This window comes from Colias croceus, chromosome 2 (assembly GCF_905220415.1).
Source record: "Colias croceus chromosome 2, ilColCroc2.1".
Classification (NCBI taxonomy): domain Eukaryota; kingdom Metazoa; phylum Arthropoda; class Insecta; order Lepidoptera; family Pieridae; genus Colias; species Colias croceus.
In genome coordinates, this window is record NC_059538.1 from 6,783,302 (window position 1) to 6,801,508 (window position 18,207).

Below are 18,207 nucleotides of genomic sequence, written 5' to 3' on the forward strand. Positions count from 1 at the left end.
AGGCGAAAGTTGACCCTGAATGTAATATATCTAACAAATTAATGTTTGATTTCGTAATGGTTACAAATTTAATCAAGTTACCAAACAAGTAAGTAAATATAAAATCAAATAATTTTATTCCGTACCTGCTCATATTCAAAATTACTGCAAACAATTGTGTGTAAATTGCAAGTTTGTTTTATTTCTCTTTATCTCTTTGGTAAACGAAATGCGATAGGCCGTTCCTAAGCAATTTGATTCCACAGCTATTGTGTGCTGGTAAAAATGTGTTATGATTGCGATTTGCGATCCGGATTGGGCTGCGGTATAAAAATTACAGCTATTTACAAAAGTGGGCAATAAATATACTTAGTTGGAACTTGGAAAGTTATAGCTAAAGTCTAAATTCTTGTTCCATGAATAAGGTTGTACAAAATTATTAGTCATCTTATGTATTTAACCATCAAGGTTCAGCGATATTTAGTAATTCGTGTAATAATTTGCGAATTTTTAACAAGCCTTCCACAAAAGCAACATAAGGACTCGAGAGTCGTGGTGAGCTTAGAGGTGGTGAGTTTTGGCCGGATCACCGCTTGTCGCTTGAGATGTTGTCATGGTGACATGGTCTATGTCTTACCTCTATATCTTAATTTGGTAAAAACTTAGGGTAAAAATATCGAACCTTTCAACGAAATCGGACCAGTTTGCACTAATTGTTTATTAAACTTCTTTCGTTTCGTCGTTCCTTCAATTGTCTTTGAGAGTTTGTATTTGGTGAATGGTGATTACAATTTATATCATATAGCTACATACCTAGTTACCTAGAAGAAGAAAGATAGGTATAATTATGTCTGAGGAAAATCGCTCACACAGGAAGTTCTTATTACCTAAGTACCAACAATAAAATAGAAGATCTTATCACATAAATATGTACATTTATTTAATTTCAAAATGTGTATGTTGGACTGTTGCAGTTGGTGCCTAAGGTTGGTGCTATAAATCTCTCTGGCCTTTCAATATCCAGATGTTGAAAATATTCTTTTTTTACCGTGTCTACAGTATCCAAATAATAGGAGTGTTTTTTCACCTTATTTCACCTTAGTTTAGCTACTATTACCTATGTCTAAGTATCCAGTTTATTTACTTTCGCCTTTTAAGATAAATGCTGTAGGTACGCTTACCTATACACTCTGATAAAGGCGCAAATTGTTTTTCATTGTTAATTTATATTACTCCAATGAGTCATTCGTTACGAATTATATTATTTAAGTTTAACACCTTCAATGCATTACACGTCTTTATCTTAAACAAATTCAATGTTTGTCTACTATACTATAGCTGTGAGGGGAAGTACCTATCTTTTTTATGTTTTGTTTGAAAAGTAATGGAATATCTGATTTCAAGAAAGATAACATTTTATGCTTTTATTTTGCAGGAAATATAAAATCATTGTATCTTATCGTCCACTTATAATCAATGAATACTTATCTATAATTATCTTTGAACAGTCCGCCAAGAAGTGCTTTGATCTCGAAAATGGATTGATAGTAAATAGTAAATTATACCTACTTTCAGTTACACTATATTTTAATAATTAATAATAATATAGTTACCTACTTATTTTTATTTATACTTATGACTTGATTGTTTTCAATAAAGGAGTTTTAATAAAAAAACATAATGTAGGTACATATTTAGGTTTATTTATGTAATATATGGCTCCACAGCCCACAGGGCTCAACTGCACGCAATGCTCAAAAACTGTGTTGAAATTATTTATCTTTAATTATGTTGGTTATGCTCCTTCTTTAAGGGATCAGTGAAAATTTCATCGAAATCAGTTCAGTATTTTTTGAGATAGATGTATGGAAATGGATATATTTTATACCTAGCATTCGCAAGGAACACAGCTGCAGCGTACGCAAGGGCTGGGCAAACCAAGTCTTCTTCACGCGCTTTCAAATGACTGAAGCCACGCGATTCACCCGCGACGAACCGCGGGCAAAACTTGCTTTCCGCTCGTGGCTTCGCCCGCATTTTCGGGATAAAACTATCCTATGTGTTAATCCAAATTACCGTCTATGTGTATGTGATATGTCATGAAAATCGCTTCTTCAGTTTTTGCGTGAAGGAATAAAAAGAAATAATAGGTCTCGAAATGTTTTAATACTTACATATTATAGTTAGGAATATCTTTTTAACTTAAGTAGGTATAAAATATTATCAAATAAATACTTACCTAGATGTCATCTAGATGTTTGTAATTGTACGGATAAAGCTTTAGTAGATAATACCTACATACCTTTATGCCTGATTTTAGGGATCCGTATCGAAAGGGTTAAACATATTACTGAGACTTCGTTGTCTGTCTGTCTGTTTGTTTGTATGTGATGTATGTCCATCGGTCACTAGATTGTAGGTACCAAGGTAGGTACATATATCATGAACCGTGATAGCTAGACAGATGAAATTGTCAGAGGTGACGTATTTCTGTTGCTGCTATAATAACAATTACCTAACGATTAATATAAACACAGCTTTATTAAGCAAGGGTTGGCGCAGTCACTATTTATATTAGCTTCACCTGTATGTTTGTAACCGACTTCTTTGGGCGCGATTTTGACCCACTTTAAACGGCCAGATTTCGTTCAAACTTTGTAGATTTATTGAGGACCGATGACAATACACTAATTTGATAAAATTTTCTATTTTTTAGTTCGGTTTTCTATAAAAAGCGTGTTTTTTAGTTTTTTTAAACTATTATTATTGTAGTTGCACTTCAACTGATTTGAACGGAATCGTTAGTTTCGCGAGTCCGACTCGCAATTGACTGATTTTTTATAATGTAATCGCAATCGAGCCATGAGGGGGAGACTAAAATATCTAATACATACCTACTTCCGAGCCTTTAAATTACACAATTCACCCAGAAACGATTTGTAGGTACGTTTCGTACGTAAGTACGGTATTTGTATACCTACCATACAACCTTTAGTATTTTATTATCTGTGATACAATCATACAACGTTGTTTATTTTTATAGGCAAATTGGTATTTTTCAAGGCCCTAGGTTATGTTAGCTATTGTTTAAACATTTAAACATTTAAACTTAAAAGCCATCACGTAGATGAACTTTACTACCTAGTTACCTACCTGAAGCTTTAAATGAAAATTGGTTTTCTTAGCGCGCGGACGAATGAACAAATACCAGATTATAAAAATACCGCATTGATATTTAAAGTTAATAAATATTCAAATTTTTGAATTAGAATGTGATCGTAATCTAGTAATTTCAAGGTCTCACCTAAGACATTTTAAAACTCGAATAGCTAAATTTGAATGTACTTACGCGGTCCGTTCACTTTGGAACTCATAGTGTGACCTATCAGAAAACCGAACTGCAAAATAAATATTTGGACTGTATGTACCTGTTTAATATAGATTTAACATTTCAATATTATTCCCAGAGGCCAGAAATGACTATTTTTAATGGATACATTATGCTAAAGAGTTGTACTTATTTAAGTAGGTACGTTTAATGCCTTTAAATAATCAATAATAATGCAATTAATAAATACTATAGCACCTTTATAGCACTATAATAAATCTTGATGCAGCTTTTCCGATCATCCAGAATTTTTTTATGATGGTTTTTAAAAAACAATCCTATTTGTGTCATGTCTGGAGTTTATTATCACTCATTTGAAAACTCAGCTAAGATAACGTTATACCTAATAAAAAAATCACAGTACAATAAGTTACCATCATAGGTATTTAGAGAAATGCATAATGTTGAGAGAATCGAAAACTATAGCGTAGATTCATAGTTCATACATAATTTTATCATCCCCACAAAGGATTTAATTATTATTATAGATGGTAGGTAAGCAATCTGATTCTAAGTTTAATACTGGTCAAATAACTACATATATTATGTAGGATTTAGGTTAAATAATAAAATTGGTATGTGAAGTAGGTGTGGAAATATATTAAGTAAAAGAAACAGAATTTTCTACATAAATTTAATCTTAAAATTAGTCTTAACAAATAGATATTGTGAAATGTGATTATCTGTTTTACAGATTTAAAATAAAGATTTCATTTATATAGTATATACTATATAGGTAATATTATGTATAATTTTCATTTATATTTTCCTCACGTAACTATATAACATTTCAATAAGATAAATGTGCGTAAACTATTATCAATGACTATGCTTACTATCACATAAAAACAAAATGCAGAAATATTTAAAATACAAGATTCATATTAATTTACAAATGTAAATAAATCAAATGACACACTCCAATATTTATTTAATATTTTTGACTAGCAATCGGGACATATTATAATATCTTTTGCTGTTTTCTTCTATGGTCGAAACATTTATTAATTTGCCATTTTGTTAAACAATATTATTTCACATAAATGTTTTATTTAATTGCCAACCTTGACATTCCTAAGAAAAGAATCATGTAGTTGCCAGTATAGGCAACTACAGTAGGTAAAATGATTTTATATAAATTCAGATTTCAAATTGCGAATATTATCGATGAGAACAAATTTAGAACTCATTTAATTAAAATCGTATTTGTATTTGTGGACAGTTTTGATAGTAGAATTCCTACTTGGTATGCCTACTCAATATCTACATGTTTTACACGTCTTATCAATACATTTTTTTAAAAGCTTAACTAAGCATTAAGTACACATACTTAAAAAGAAATTTGAAATAAATGATTATAAAAGCTTATAATAATTCTTAATACTAAGTAAATAATAGGTAGGTACCTAAATATTTCTAGCGGTTTACAAAAAGTACATAAAATTTTCAATACGTTGATATCAAACATCTGGAAAGGATATTATAACAACGAAGACAAAAACGAATATACAATAATTTACACATAAATGATATAATTCGTAATTTCTATGATAATGTTTATAAAAATATAAATACTATTTTTTACAAGAAATCTCTCCATATTTTTTAAGCTATTGCATAGCTTCTAGCGCGGGCCTTGAGCGCGGGGACCGAATCCAGAAATTGCGTAACGAAAAACCTCACGCTCCCCACTCCGACAGGCACGGAGGTGTGGCTTGAAGGCATGCTATGTAATAGCTTTACCGCGGCATCGGCAGTCCCCGAGTGCCACACGGATTTTTTTGTTTTTTAAGTATGCATTCAAATACGCTTATAAAAATGATTTTATCAAAAGAATTTTGTTATTGCAAGATTTTTCCCGACGATATAACTTAACTATAGAAAAAGGTACCATATATACGAGTATTTCAAGAAGCATTCAAAATAGTAGCTATGTTTTAAAATATTATGTATTTCCAATACATAAGGCTTAAAGTTTAAATAATATGTTTAAAACCAGGTTATTATCGAGCTGTGACCGACCTTGTACCAGATAAAATATCGTAATATATACCGGCATGAAATTGAGTAATGGAATGTAATATTACACAAGAGCATTCTGAACTTTAACTTTTCAATAATTATGGAATGTTTTGGTTTTAAACATACCAAACACTTACTTTTCCGAGTTCTTTAATGATACAGATCTTATAAGATAAATTTAATCTTAATCGTTTTAATTATATTGGAATATTATCATTGCAGAGATAACTGAATTTGTCGAACCCATTGTCGACTATAGATAAATGAAATGAATTCTATGAAATTCAAAAGAAAAGGTAAACTTTTGGTATACAACCAATAAACATGATAAAAATAGTATTCCATAACACTAAGTTATGAATGTAGAGATCGCATATTATTAAAGGATAACAAATACAAAATCATTCTACAGTTACAGACTTCGCAAGATTTCTTGGGCAATCGACATTACATCCGCGCAAAACAGCTATGTGATATGCTAGTAATTGCATGGGAATAACAGTAAGCACTCCTTGTAGACAATCAACTGTTTTAGGGACTTCGAGAACACGGGACGCTAAGGCCATGGTCTCTGTATCACCTTTTTCGCAAACAACAATCGGCCGACCTTGACGCGCTGTCACTTGTTGCAATGCGTTCATACATTTTGTATAAACGGGATCACGCATTACTATCATCATTACTGGCATGGAATCATCAATTAGAGCAAGAGGTCCATGTTTCAATTCACCCGCCATTATACCTTCACTATGCATGTAGGTCAATTCTTTAACCTTGAGTGCACCTTCCAGACAAGTAGCAAAATTATATCCACGACCCATAATCAACAGAGAACGTTGGCGATACAGATCTTCCGCCAAAGCTTTTACTTCCGAATCTAATGCTAAAACTTCCTGAATCTTCTTATCTAATTCATGTAATCCAGCAATTATATCCGCGCGGCGCTTTTGGAGAGAAATTCTATCTTCACTAATAACTAAAGCAAACATAACAAGAGATACAAATTGAGATGTATAAGCTTTAGTTGATGCAACACCAATTTCCGGCCCAGCATTAATATGTACACCACAATGAGACTCACGACAAATAGAACTGCCCACAGTATTTGTAATTCCCACAATCAAAGCTCCATGGCGCTTGCAATATCTAAGGGCCATTAAGGTATCTGCAGTTTCACCAGACTGAGAAATGAAGAAGCATACATCATCACGAAAAACTGGTGTATTCCTATCAAGGAAATCAGATGCCAATTCCACCATTACTGGAAGCTCTGTCAATTCTTCCAATAGTTGTCTTGTGGCTACAGCACTATGGTAGCTAGTTCCACATCCAATCAACATCAACCGCCTGCAACGTTTAATTTCAGGTATATAGTCTTTTATTCCTCCAAGTGTGACTGCTCCATCAGCAAAGTTGAGACGGCCTCTCATTGTATTAACAATTGATTCTGATTGTTCAAATATTTCTTTTTGCATAAAATAATCATAATTTCCTTTCATAATCTGCTGCAACTCCAATTTTAATGTTAAAATTTCACGTTGGTGGGGATCAGAACTGCTTCCTGACATACGGTGAATACTCAGAATACCATCTTTGATGTGTGCTACATCATCATCTTCAAAGTAAAGGACCCTGTTAGTGTGTTCAATTACAGCAGACGCATCTGAGGCAAAGAAATATTCAACATCTCTCTCCTCTTCTGGTTGGAACTGAGCATGGCTGTTAACACGTGGCAATGCAGGTACAACTCCACGAGTAGCCTTGTTATTATTGTACATAATAGGCACATGATCGCTGGAGAGGCTGCGTCTCGTTTTAATACCAACCAGTAAAGGGCTACCACGTCTGGTTGCTACACATTCATTTGGAAAGTAGCGAGATTTAAAGCATAAAGCAAAGGCACCTTCTAGTTGTTGAATTACCTGCTCAACCAGCTCTTGGAAGCTGTAGCCTTTGTGTTGGTTGTAAATATGATGCACCAACTTTGCAATAGCCTCCGTGTCAGTCTGGGATTCAAAAATATATCCCTTGTTTTCTAAGAAAGTTTTAACTTCTTTATAGTTAGTAATGATACCATTATGGATAACAACAAATGCATTATCTTCTCCAGATCGTTGAGGATGAGAGTTGATAGCGCTCGGTTCTCCGTGAGTGGCCCAACGGGTATGAGCAATTCCACAATGAGATTCTACACATTCTTCGACCGCAAGTTCGACACTGCGTTCTTGGAGTAATTCTTCAAGCGCGGCTACTTTGCCTTGCTTTTTCACAACTGCAATATCTTTTTGATCCGCAGCGTCAACGGCTACGCCTGCAGAATCATAGCCACGGTATTCCAAACGCTTCAATCCATTCACAAGTAGCTCCAATATCTCCCGCCGGGTCTTAGGCGTTAGATGATTTATATATGCGAAAATTCCACACATTATTAGCGATGAACGTTATAAGCCGCGAGTGCACTGAACCACAACCAACGAGAGACTGTGTTCAACTCAAAACACGTCTAACGTTGGAGGCCTTCGCCATTAACTCCTTCCACAAATTAAAGTTACTTTCACTTACGGCAAAGCACACGTCATCGTGTTTCGTTATCGTAGATACTCATTGGTACGTAAATACCAGCGATCAGCGGCAAAACCAGTCTTCCAAACAATCCAAATGATTACTTAATTCAATCTTGTCAATTGTCATTTATATTTTGACATTTTAAATTTTATATGTCAACGTCAAAGAATTTGACGTCACTCCAAATCTATGAAGATGTTGTCATGTGTTAAATTATGAAGAATTTCAGGCGGGTAAGAACTTATTTATCGTATATTATTACATTTATGCACAGAAAAATTCTGATGGACACCCTATTACAGGGCTTGTCACTTAGAGTATATATACTATCTATAGAGTGCGAACAACCAAGTGGGAACAGTAGGCACAGGTGGGAACAACACGACGCTCCCGCCGCGAGCGCTCGCAGTCGTGGTTGAGTGCTCACGAAGTGCGTTGCTCTGGATTTTTTTCATATTTACGAATAAACGTGGTGAAATGTGCAGTTCTATCTTGCAAAAACGATACTAGAGAATACACAAAATTGAAATCCACTATCACATTTCATCAGTCAGTCGATTGTTATACATCATTTTATGAAAATAAATCTAGCATCGCGGGGGTGAAGAGTAGGTGGGAGGCGGACACGCGCAGGCTCGCTCGCGCGCCTCACTGCCGCCACGTGATCGTAGTGATGTGACCTGACCAACGCTGTACTCGATATAAAGTTTACTAGAAGAACTATATTTTAACAAATTATTTATTTAACTTTAAAATTAAAACTCTCTGTGGTGTGTTTTGTATGATACACTTTCTAAATTATGAATGCGAATGTATTATAGTGTAAATGTAAAGTATGTAATGTTACGATATATTTTCTGAACCGCTAAATTGATATTGAAGATTTTGATAGTAGAATGGATAAAATTTAATAAAAAAAATTATTAATATTATTTATTATATTATCATTTTAAATTATTAATTATTCCTTAATATTTTTTACCATTTTTAAAACATTATTATTATTGTTTGATTTATTATTAAATAAATAGCACTAAACCCGATCTTTTATTTTATTAACTTTATTATTTAAAAAGTACTCACGTTTTTCTGATATTCCAATCAAACATATTTTTTTAAAGTACTTATAATTAATACAAGAAAATTTCTTATATAATATTTAATATTCAAATGGAATAAACAAACGTTATTCAGTTGGTAAACAAATTTAAAATTACATATTTATACTTTATTCATATATTTTTCCTTTAATAACTTATTGAACATAAAATTTACTTATGATACATATTTATTTACATAACTTATCGATAGTTTTCAACACGCAATTGATATCTACCCATCCCTATTTGTCACACACACATCTATATAGTATCTATATCTCATCTGCCTACGATGCGCACTATGCAATTTGTGCAGTACACTCGCTCTATACTATTGTAATATATACTCTAAGGCTTGTCATGTCCTTGTTCCTACTCGCTAGTTGCGAGCACACAGTATTATGTGGTATTAAATAAAAGGGTTGCGAGTGGTCTGATGTGGGTGGGGCACGATCGCGGTCGTAATAAACATAATATAGGCCATTATTTGTTATTATTGACTTCCTGATTCAGAATTACGCAGTTTTTTATATATAATTAAAAATAATGCACCTATTTGGCATCGACACAGAACGGTTTTAAAACAAACTCTAAACATTTCATACCTTGCTTCAAACTAAATGAAGCGATATGATTGGTTCTTTACACATTCCTCAGGATGTGTAGCGAACACATCCTCGCACATTATTGGTTGAAAAGCACCCTGAACATGCAAAATATTATAAGTAAAGATATGTACATAATAATGTACATATCTATACATATAATAAATCTGTAGAAGGGTCACTTCTGTACATTGAAAATATTGAAAAAATAAATAGCAGGGGGTGTTACTGGATCGATACCAAACCCAATTATGTGATTAAAAAATTTTTTGTCTGTCTGTCTGTATGTAAAGACATCACGTGAAAACTAACGGTTCGATTTCGATGAAACTTGGTATAATTACACCTTATTATCCTGGGCGTAAAATAGGATACTTTTTATCCTGGACAAATACGCAGAAAAAAATTAATCTTAATTTTCGAGTTATATCTATATAGACGTTGTTCTGTAGAGCCGCGAACACACGTTGCGTATTATTATAGACCTAGCCGTATTTGGGTTCTGTGGGTTCAATACATATTTATAAGTTGTCATTGTCAGAGTTACTCAAAATGGGGAAATAAACCATCCACGCGAAGACCGACATCCGCGCGGACGGAGTCGCGGGCGGAAGCTAGTAGTAAATATATATGTACTTATTTTTTCCTTCAAATAATTGTCATGTACACCAGGGTACACAACTTTTGAAACAAAAAAAAATCGCAGTAGGATGAAACCCATTAGAAAAGGAGGGGACTATGATAAAAATAAAAGGAAAAATAAATTACAGTCAATCCGAGTTCGGGAAATGGGCGGGGGGGGAGCTTTTAAGAGAAAAAATGTTTTTTTTTTAAAGGGTTCTATCTCTGGTGTATCAGTGCTTGACAAAATTTAAAAGGCGTCTAACCGAAAACCGGGCGGCACCAGCATTTTCATTAAAAAAGAATCATCAAAATCTGTTAAACCCAAAAAAAATCAGTCTAATTCAGAACCTCGTCCATTTAAGGTATCTGAAGTTGATGGATGATCGATAGACGATAGGGAATAAAGAAACAATAATTATACCAGTAGCTTCTTTATTGGTTTTATCAGGAATAAGGTCTTTACAAAATTATTGAAAATATTAAGATACATTTAGCTTATAAAGAGTTTCCAGTTGTTTCCGTACATAATCCAAGAATTCATACAATCGTCACAATTGAATATTTAAACCTTTACACTTGCCTATCTAATGTAACTGAACGATATAAACATGTATTTTAGATAAGGTCAAACTAGGAACAAAATCACATATAAAGTTCATCAAATATCTATCAAAACGTTTATAACGCTTAATTATTATACCCTTAATTCCAACAATATGGCGCTGGTTCACAACCGATGCCATCTTTTTTTACTCTCTGATGTTTCCTCCCTACTTAAACATTTCAACACCGTAAGAAAATAACATCTAATCTTAAATGTAATTTTAAAATTTTTTATATCGCCACAAATTGAATAAAATGAATAAATAGAAAAACAATGGACGACACTACTTTAAACAAAGATGGTAATTATTATATATAAACAATTCAGGACTTGAAACTTTAAATCTAAATTAAAAGTTACATATATAAATTTATAACAAGGAATAATAGGTATAAAATGAAGTGAAATTTACAAAGATGACAAAGTGACGAGTGAGGTGAAACGGTTTAAAAATTCAATCAGTCCTCCATTGCCTTTCCTCCTGAACTCTTTACGATGAAAAATTAAGACATAACGAGCCTTCAAGTACGGAAATTCAAACTTGGAAAATAACTTACGACTAAAATAATTAAAGAGACATAAACTTAGCACATACGTGTAACTAAAACGAACGAGTATCTTGTTATGATAAATGCAAGAGTCGGGAACGTGTGTGAAATCACCAGTTAAGAAGCTCCGATCGTGTGAGTACACTAAGGGCTCACGACTACGATACAACATCGATATTGGGAATTTTTTTTTAATCGAGGCAACCGTGGCGTCATCTGGCGGCCGTTTGGGGAGCAACATCAAGCAGGCCGCGCGGCGGCGGGCGGCGCGCGGCGGGGGGCGCGGGGGGCGGGGCGGCCGCGGGGGACGCGGGGGGCGGGGGGGAGCGCGGGGGGAAGCCGGGCAGACGACGGACACTGGCTGCGCTACGTTATTTAGACAGCCCAATAGTTATTTTTTCTTTTGGGCCTTCTCGGCGGCTTTGGTGACTTTACCTGTAGTCACCTCCTTAAAGGTCACGCTCTGAAACATATCAATAAACATTGAGTGGGAGCACTATTGTCACATAGAGATAGAGCAAGAAGCATAGAAAAATCGATAGTTGATTCGTTTACGTGGGTGGCAAAAAGCTATGCTTAGAGCTTTGGGTCACCAACGTACCCGAATCTGCGCTAAATCAAGAACTTGGGTTTCATCAAATTCTTTAGAAAAACAGAAAAAACACAACATTTAAACTAGTTTAATCGATATAAACGCGACAATATGGATACCTTGATGACACCGACAGCGACGGTCTGACGCATGTCGCGCACGGCGAAGCGGCCGAGCGGCGGGAACTCCTGGAACGACTCGACGCAGAGCGCCTTGGTCGGCACCAGCGTCACGATGGCCGCGTCACCGGACTTTATCGACTTCGGCTCCACTTCGGTGGTCTTACCTAATTGTGGACAATGCTTTTACAGAGACTAGGTACACCCATAAACGAAATTGGGAAAATTTGCCTCCTCAAGTTGTCAATTTTAGATTTAGGCAGAAGGTGAATAAAAGGAAAATTTCTGAAACATCCACGGAGCAGCTTATTCTCACGTTCACCATATTACTTCTGCTATACGACAGGTTGCATTAAGTCAGTAAGAACTCAAATTAAATGCCCTATTCAGACAAGAATTGCTCCTTGGTTCCTAATTATTTGTCAATAAGACCTTTTGAATATTGTTTATTAAAGAAAATACAGGCAGTTAATTTCGCACACATATACTATAACTAAAGGAACTGGACACGTTACCGGTACGACGGTCGCACTTCTCCTTGATCTCGGCGAACTTGCAAGCGATGTGTGCGGTGTGACAGTCGAGCACGGGCGTGTACCCGTTGCTGATCTGGCCCGGGTGGTTCAGCACGATCACCTGCGCACCGTAAATACTTCTAAATAGCCCTTTGTTTATATGTGATAAGCGCTTTATTCTTCTATAACTTTATGTTTGTAATGAAAAACCATGATCAAACGTATGGGTAAAGATAGCCTATCGTATCGCATAACTTGGTATTCGCTAAGCCTTATTACAATCAAAATGAAAATATAAGTTCAACACTTTCAGAAATCATATATTTTAGGTACATAAAATAGGTTTGTTTTTAATAGGCATTTAATTTAGAATTTATTGCCTAACTACTAACCGGTTTCTAAATGTAGTATTATGTTCAAACCAGAATTTAATGACAATTACCTAAATGCAAATTACGAAATAAACTAATGATTATTATTTTTAATGAGATATTTTGTAATCACTAGGAAATGTGCAATTTGCAAACTTCTTTTGCTTTATTAGGACTACGACATACCTGAGCAGTAAAATCAGAGGCTCCTTTGGGTGGGCAGTTCTTGGAGTCACCAGCCACGTAGCCGCGACGCAACTCCTTCACGGACACGTTCTAGCGTTTCACAGAAAGTGATTTATTTTTAATGCATGACCGTATACCAAAATTATTAAATGGCTCATTATTGTCTTATGCGTAAATTAAAAGCAAATATTTAAGTAGCTGGCTTTATGATACGTATGTGTACAAAACTGTTCAATTATTATTTCACGTTTTAGATCACATTTGTAAAGCTAATTGAATGAATATTTATAAGCTAATAAATCCTTCAGAATTTAAATTGGGACTGTGTTAGTAATATTTAAGATACATATTAAGAAAAATAAAAGATATTTTTTAAATCCATTGTCTATTATTGAGAACTAATTGTCGTCTTTAAGTTTAGTGGTAGAAAAGTTAAACCTTGACGTTAAAGCCCACGTTGTCGCCGGGCATGGCCTCCTGCAGCGCCTCGTGGTGCATTTCCACAGACTTCACTTCCGTGGTGATGGCGGCCGGGGCGAACACCACCACCATACCTGGTCACCACACCGAAATATGCGTTAAATATACCTACTGCATTCTTATTACAAAGCTATACATTTTTTGTTCTCAACAGCTCAACTATTTAAATTTTCATATTAAAAAAAAAACTAAATCGTCAGTTCAATTCTAAAACCAATTGCCGTGCATAAGTTCATTATTTTAAAAAACAAAATCTTCAATTCAGGAACATCAGCACACAAAACGCTGCGACCTAGAAAATCTTCTATATCTTCTTTGAGTTCTTCTAAAACGTGTCGAGTCATCGTTAACATTCCATAGAGCACGCAGTTTCTAGAAAGTTCTAACCTGGCTTCAGTATCCCGGTCTCGACACGGCCGACGGGCACTGTGCCGATGCCGCCGATCTTGTACACGTCCTGCAGCGGCAGGCGCAGCGGCTTCTCCGTGGGCCGCGACGGGGGCTGGATCGCGTCCAGCGCCTGGAACATTCCGCGGCTTTAGTGCGCCCTTTGAGGGTTATTATCAATACAACATGTTAAAAAATATTTTTTTTGCTATATTATATAGATGCCTTTGTATTTCGAGATATTAGAACTTAAATGTATAATATAAGTATTGAAATAAAAAAATATTGAAATATTCCAATTGAGATTAGAGTATTTTTTTTGTCATGTTCCACAAAATATATAGAATGAAAGAGATATCGCTAGATATTGTAATCTTTGTTGAATTTCGTGTAGGTAATAATAAAACCAAGTATAGCTGCTTCGCAATGCGGATGCATAGGTGCTGACATTTTAAAGTTGCAAGATGTTTAAGTCGAGTTGTAAGTTGTAAGTTGCCAAGGTAAAAATATGATGATTTGTATTGTGTCCGTACAAGGTATAAAATTATCTCGCGAGATTGTAAAACGTGGAAAAACAACTTTTTACGAAGATGTTCTTTATTAGACAAAGGCGTGGGATCCGCACCTCAATGAGGGTCTTGCCCTCGGTTTTGCCGTCCTTGCGCTCGATGGTCCATCCCTTGAACCAGGGCATCTTGTCGGACGGCTCCAACATGTTGTCGCCGTGCCAGCCCGAGATCGGCACAAAGGCCACGGTGGCCGGGTTGTAACCTGACGCAATGTTACATAATCAAACTTTACCGGTTTTCTTTACAAATTAACATAATATCCCAAATAAATAAGCCAACTCAATGAATAATTCAATAGCAACGTCGATTAATTTTATTATTTCTAAGTTAAAAAAGAAATTGAAGTTTGAACGCAGAAGAAATACAATCGCGCAGTCTAAATATTTGTGCTCAAAGAATTCAATCGCATCATGTAAATATTTAAGAATGTTATGAAAATTTTGTAATAAATGGCAGATATTTCAGTTTGGCATGACTAACCGATCTTTTTAATGTAAGAGGAAACCTCCTTCTTGATTTCCTCATAGCGAGCTTCGTGGTACGGAGGCTCGGTGGAATCCATCTTGTTGACGCCTACGATCAATTGCTTCACGCCCAACGTGAAGGCGAGCAGCGCATGCTCACGAGTCTGCCCATTCTTACTAATACCGGCTTCAAACTCGCCTGTACCTGCAGCTACTATCAATACGGCGCAATCGGCCTTTATGCGAAAAAAAAAATAACAATTAATTTCCGTGGCAGAGTTGATATAAAATTCATAATTTTCTTTTGTTTAAAAAGATACCAACCTGCGAAGTACCAGTAATCATGTTCTTGATGAAATCTCTGTGACCAGGAGCATCAATAATAGTCACATAGTACTTAGCAGTTTCAAACTTCCATAAAGCGATGTCAATAGTGATACCACGCTCACGTTCCGCTTTCAGCTTGTCCAGTACCTGTAGTGTTGCGGCCCATGTTAATATTTACTTACGCGATAGCTCAATCGATATTATTATGTACCTATTTAGTTGTGCCATTGCTCGTATACTTACCCAGGCGTACTTGAATGAGCCTTTGCCCATCTCCTGCGCTTCTTTCTCGAACTTTTCGATGGTTCGCTTATCAATACCACCACATTTGTAAATCAAGTGGCCGGTAGTGGTAGACTTGCCAGAGTCTACGTGGCCGATTACGACGATGTTAATATGAGTCTTCTCTTTGCCCATTTTCGATGTAGTGTATTAAACCTTGGGTACCTGACTAACAAAATTATATAACTTCAATTATTATTGTTTAACAATATGGGAATTGGGAGTGTCCGTATAAAAATATCGATTTCGCTTTTTAATCAAAGCAGGAAATACATAACAAGAAAAAAGAATTAAGTAGACAAATAAGAATTGTTCCTGTTTCAATAAAGGAAAAGCCTTGATGCATTGAACGCATTAAAATTAAAAATGTTGAATAGCCTTGTTTAATTCATATTGACTATGTATCGGAAAAATAATTTTTTTTTAATTAATTCCGGCTTTAATTAATTTTTATTTCTTTAATAAAAACTTCATCAACGTTGTAATTTTATTACGTCAGACTTTAAGGGCAATATAATCAATACAATAACCGAACAATAGAGTCGCCTTTTCATAACTGTATATCATTATTTTATCCGTATTAGTCCGTTTCTAATACTATGCGAACGCGTAGGTAATATATTACCTTTTGAGAGAATCAAACACCAAAATTAAAAATCACTAGACAAAATTGCAATGTGTTATGTTGGATGCACTAATCGGTACTGAGAATGCACTCGAAGATGGAGGCTTCGATTGACCTGTCAGCAAATCTCCGGGAGAGCTCCACAGAGCGTGCGCAGGACGTCCGGGACGTCGATACAGCCAGCATTTCATCCAAATATAGAACACATAGGATAGGTACCTATGTCTGTTACATCACACAACGTAACTTAGGTATTATAAAATGAAATGAAATGTTTTAAGTTGCGCATTCATTGAAACACTACCTGCTGTAAATCTAATAGCTCGGGAATTATTAATACACACTGAAAATAAGTTTTGAACGCAACTGTATTATCCTATTATGTAAATAATCTTAACTTTTATAAAACCCACCCACAGATAGCTATGTCTCATCACACTTACTTATTATCATCGTAGATGAAATGCAAGTGCATTCAGCCTAATAATAGCGCTCTGATCTATATGGTTTTAAAATAGACGTATTTGCAGACGACATATATTAGTTCCCTCTGCGTAGAATTTAGATATAGTCTTTGTCACAAAGATATCTAGATAGATATAGAGCGTGGCACGCGGCATACAAATATCACCGGCGACGCACATGTTTCGCCGGCTTCTGCTTCCATTTTGTGTTTTCTAGTGCATTTCGATTTCAAAGAGTAATTATTTGACAATTATGAATGTAAAAAAGTTAAAAATTATTTAAGAAACCATTATACTAATTGTCAAAAATATAACGCATAATAGGTAGGTGCAATAGGACAAGTCGTTAATCAAATTGTATAAGAATTACCTAAGTAGGTACGTAAATTGAGGTAAATATTGACCCAGAATATCAGGGAAAACAGACTAAAATTTAAATTTTATGCAATTTTAGTAAAATTCTGGATAAGCTCCTAGTCCCTTCAAATTGTTTTAAAAACAAAACAAGAAATTGCGTAATTGGAATATGCGCTACCGGTAAATTTTTGACAAGAAAATAAAATTTTCTTACCCCCAATAAAAGAATAAAATTAAATGTCTTATGACTTACCAGAAACACGAATGCTTGATGTTCAACACAACTCCAAAGACAATGTAATGAAAACTGATAAATCTCACCTCACCTTTCAGTGCCGCAGTTGCGAATTTTCAGCTAGATTTTCAAGCATGCGCTGTGCGGTCTCCCGGGAAATGAAATCAATAATGTCAATTGACATTCTTTTTTTTAAGTGTTCTTATAAATTGATAAAATAATATTGAAAAGTTAATTAAAACTCTATACAATTTTTCTTAACAACATATATACGATGATTTAATATAATAAGCTTAATTCGTAATAAAAGCATTTAAAGAAAACGGAAGTTCATAATTTCGTCGTCAGACTATCAGCTATGCCGCTTGCCAGTGTGAACATGAAAAAGCCAAAAAAAGCCAAAAGCACAAGAGTCATAAATAAATTCTAATAGTATGAGGTTTTACTGAATTCTAACGTTTAAAAAATGTTAATACTCATTTTGATGGTTTTAAATATTTAATGAATTATTTTCAAATACTTACCTACATACAAACAACACAGCATGGTCATGGTCCTACGTTTGACCTACACCAACGTCGCCATAATATGCGCGAAATGGTAACGATAGCATTCATTCATAAAGGTAGTGTTCGTGATAAGCTACTATAAAATATCAAGAGAAAAACTTTTTTATTGATGTGGATATTTTATATAACGTACCTACGTCTATTGAATTTACATTTTGCGTATACAGTGCAGAAAGATTCTTACACTGAGATAAATAGAAAAAGTAATAAATGAAAGAGATGTCTCAAAG

At 34.8% G+C, this 18,207-nt stretch overlaps 2 protein-coding genes across 8 annotated transcripts; both read right to left on the minus strand.

The window, feature by feature from the left end:
* Window positions 1–5,074: 5,074 nt before the first annotated feature.
* On the minus strand, window positions 5,075–8,052 carry LOC123705585 (glutamine--fructose-6-phosphate aminotransferase [isomerizing] 1-like). The gene has a single exon (XM_045654441.1). The coding sequence runs from the start codon at window positions 7,813–7,815 to the stop codon at window positions 5,791–5,793; it is 2,025 nt and encodes a 674-aa protein (XP_045510397.1). The 5' UTR covers window positions 7,816–8,052; the 3' UTR covers window positions 5,075–5,790.
* Window positions 8,053–10,698: 2,646 nt separating this feature from the next.
* Window positions 10,699–17,558, minus strand: LOC123705591 (elongation factor 1-alpha 2-like). Of its 7 annotated transcripts, none has more exons than XM_045654484.1 (11): window positions 17,500–17,558; window positions 15,689–15,896; window positions 15,443–15,592; window positions 15,135–15,354; window positions 14,711–14,856; window positions 14,086–14,218; window positions 13,657–13,772; window positions 13,219–13,308; window positions 12,662–12,782; window positions 12,147–12,313; window positions 10,699–11,898 (listed from the first exon to the last, which is right to left on the minus strand). In XM_045654484.1, the coding sequence occupies exons 2-11, from the start codon at window positions 15,860–15,862 to the stop codon at window positions 11,827–11,829; spliced, it is 1,389 nt and encodes a 462-aa protein (XP_045510440.1). In that variant the 5' UTR covers window positions 15,863–15,896; window positions 17,500–17,558; the 3' UTR covers window positions 10,699–11,826. The 7 variants fall into 7 exon arrangements, with proteins under 7 accessions (XP_045510440.1, XP_045510408.1, XP_045510424.1 ...); XM_045654452.1 differs by having other exon boundaries at window positions 17,427–17,556; XM_045654468.1 differs by having other exon boundaries at window positions 15,689–15,892; window positions 17,427–17,531.
* Between the last annotated feature and the right edge of the window lie 649 nt (window positions 17,559–18,207).

Bases quoted from the DNA above. Each gene is read 5' to 3' on its own strand.
- LOC123705585 (XM_045654441.1), bottom strand. From the start codon at position 7,815: ATGTGTGGAATTTTCGCATATATAAATCATCTAACGCCTAAGACCCGG.
- LOC123705591 (XM_045654484.1), bottom strand. From the start codon at position 15,862: ATGGGCAAAGAGAAGACTCATATTAACATCGTCGTAATCGGCCACGTA. The intron at 15,355-15,442 runs GTTGGTATCTTT...TTTCGCATAAAG, and splicing joins TGATTACTGGTACTTCGCAG to GCCGATTGCGCCGTATTGAT. The intron at 14,857-15,134 runs GTTAGTCATGCC...ACATTGCGTCAG, and splicing joins CTCTTACATTAAAAAGATCG to GTTACAACCCGGCCACCGTG.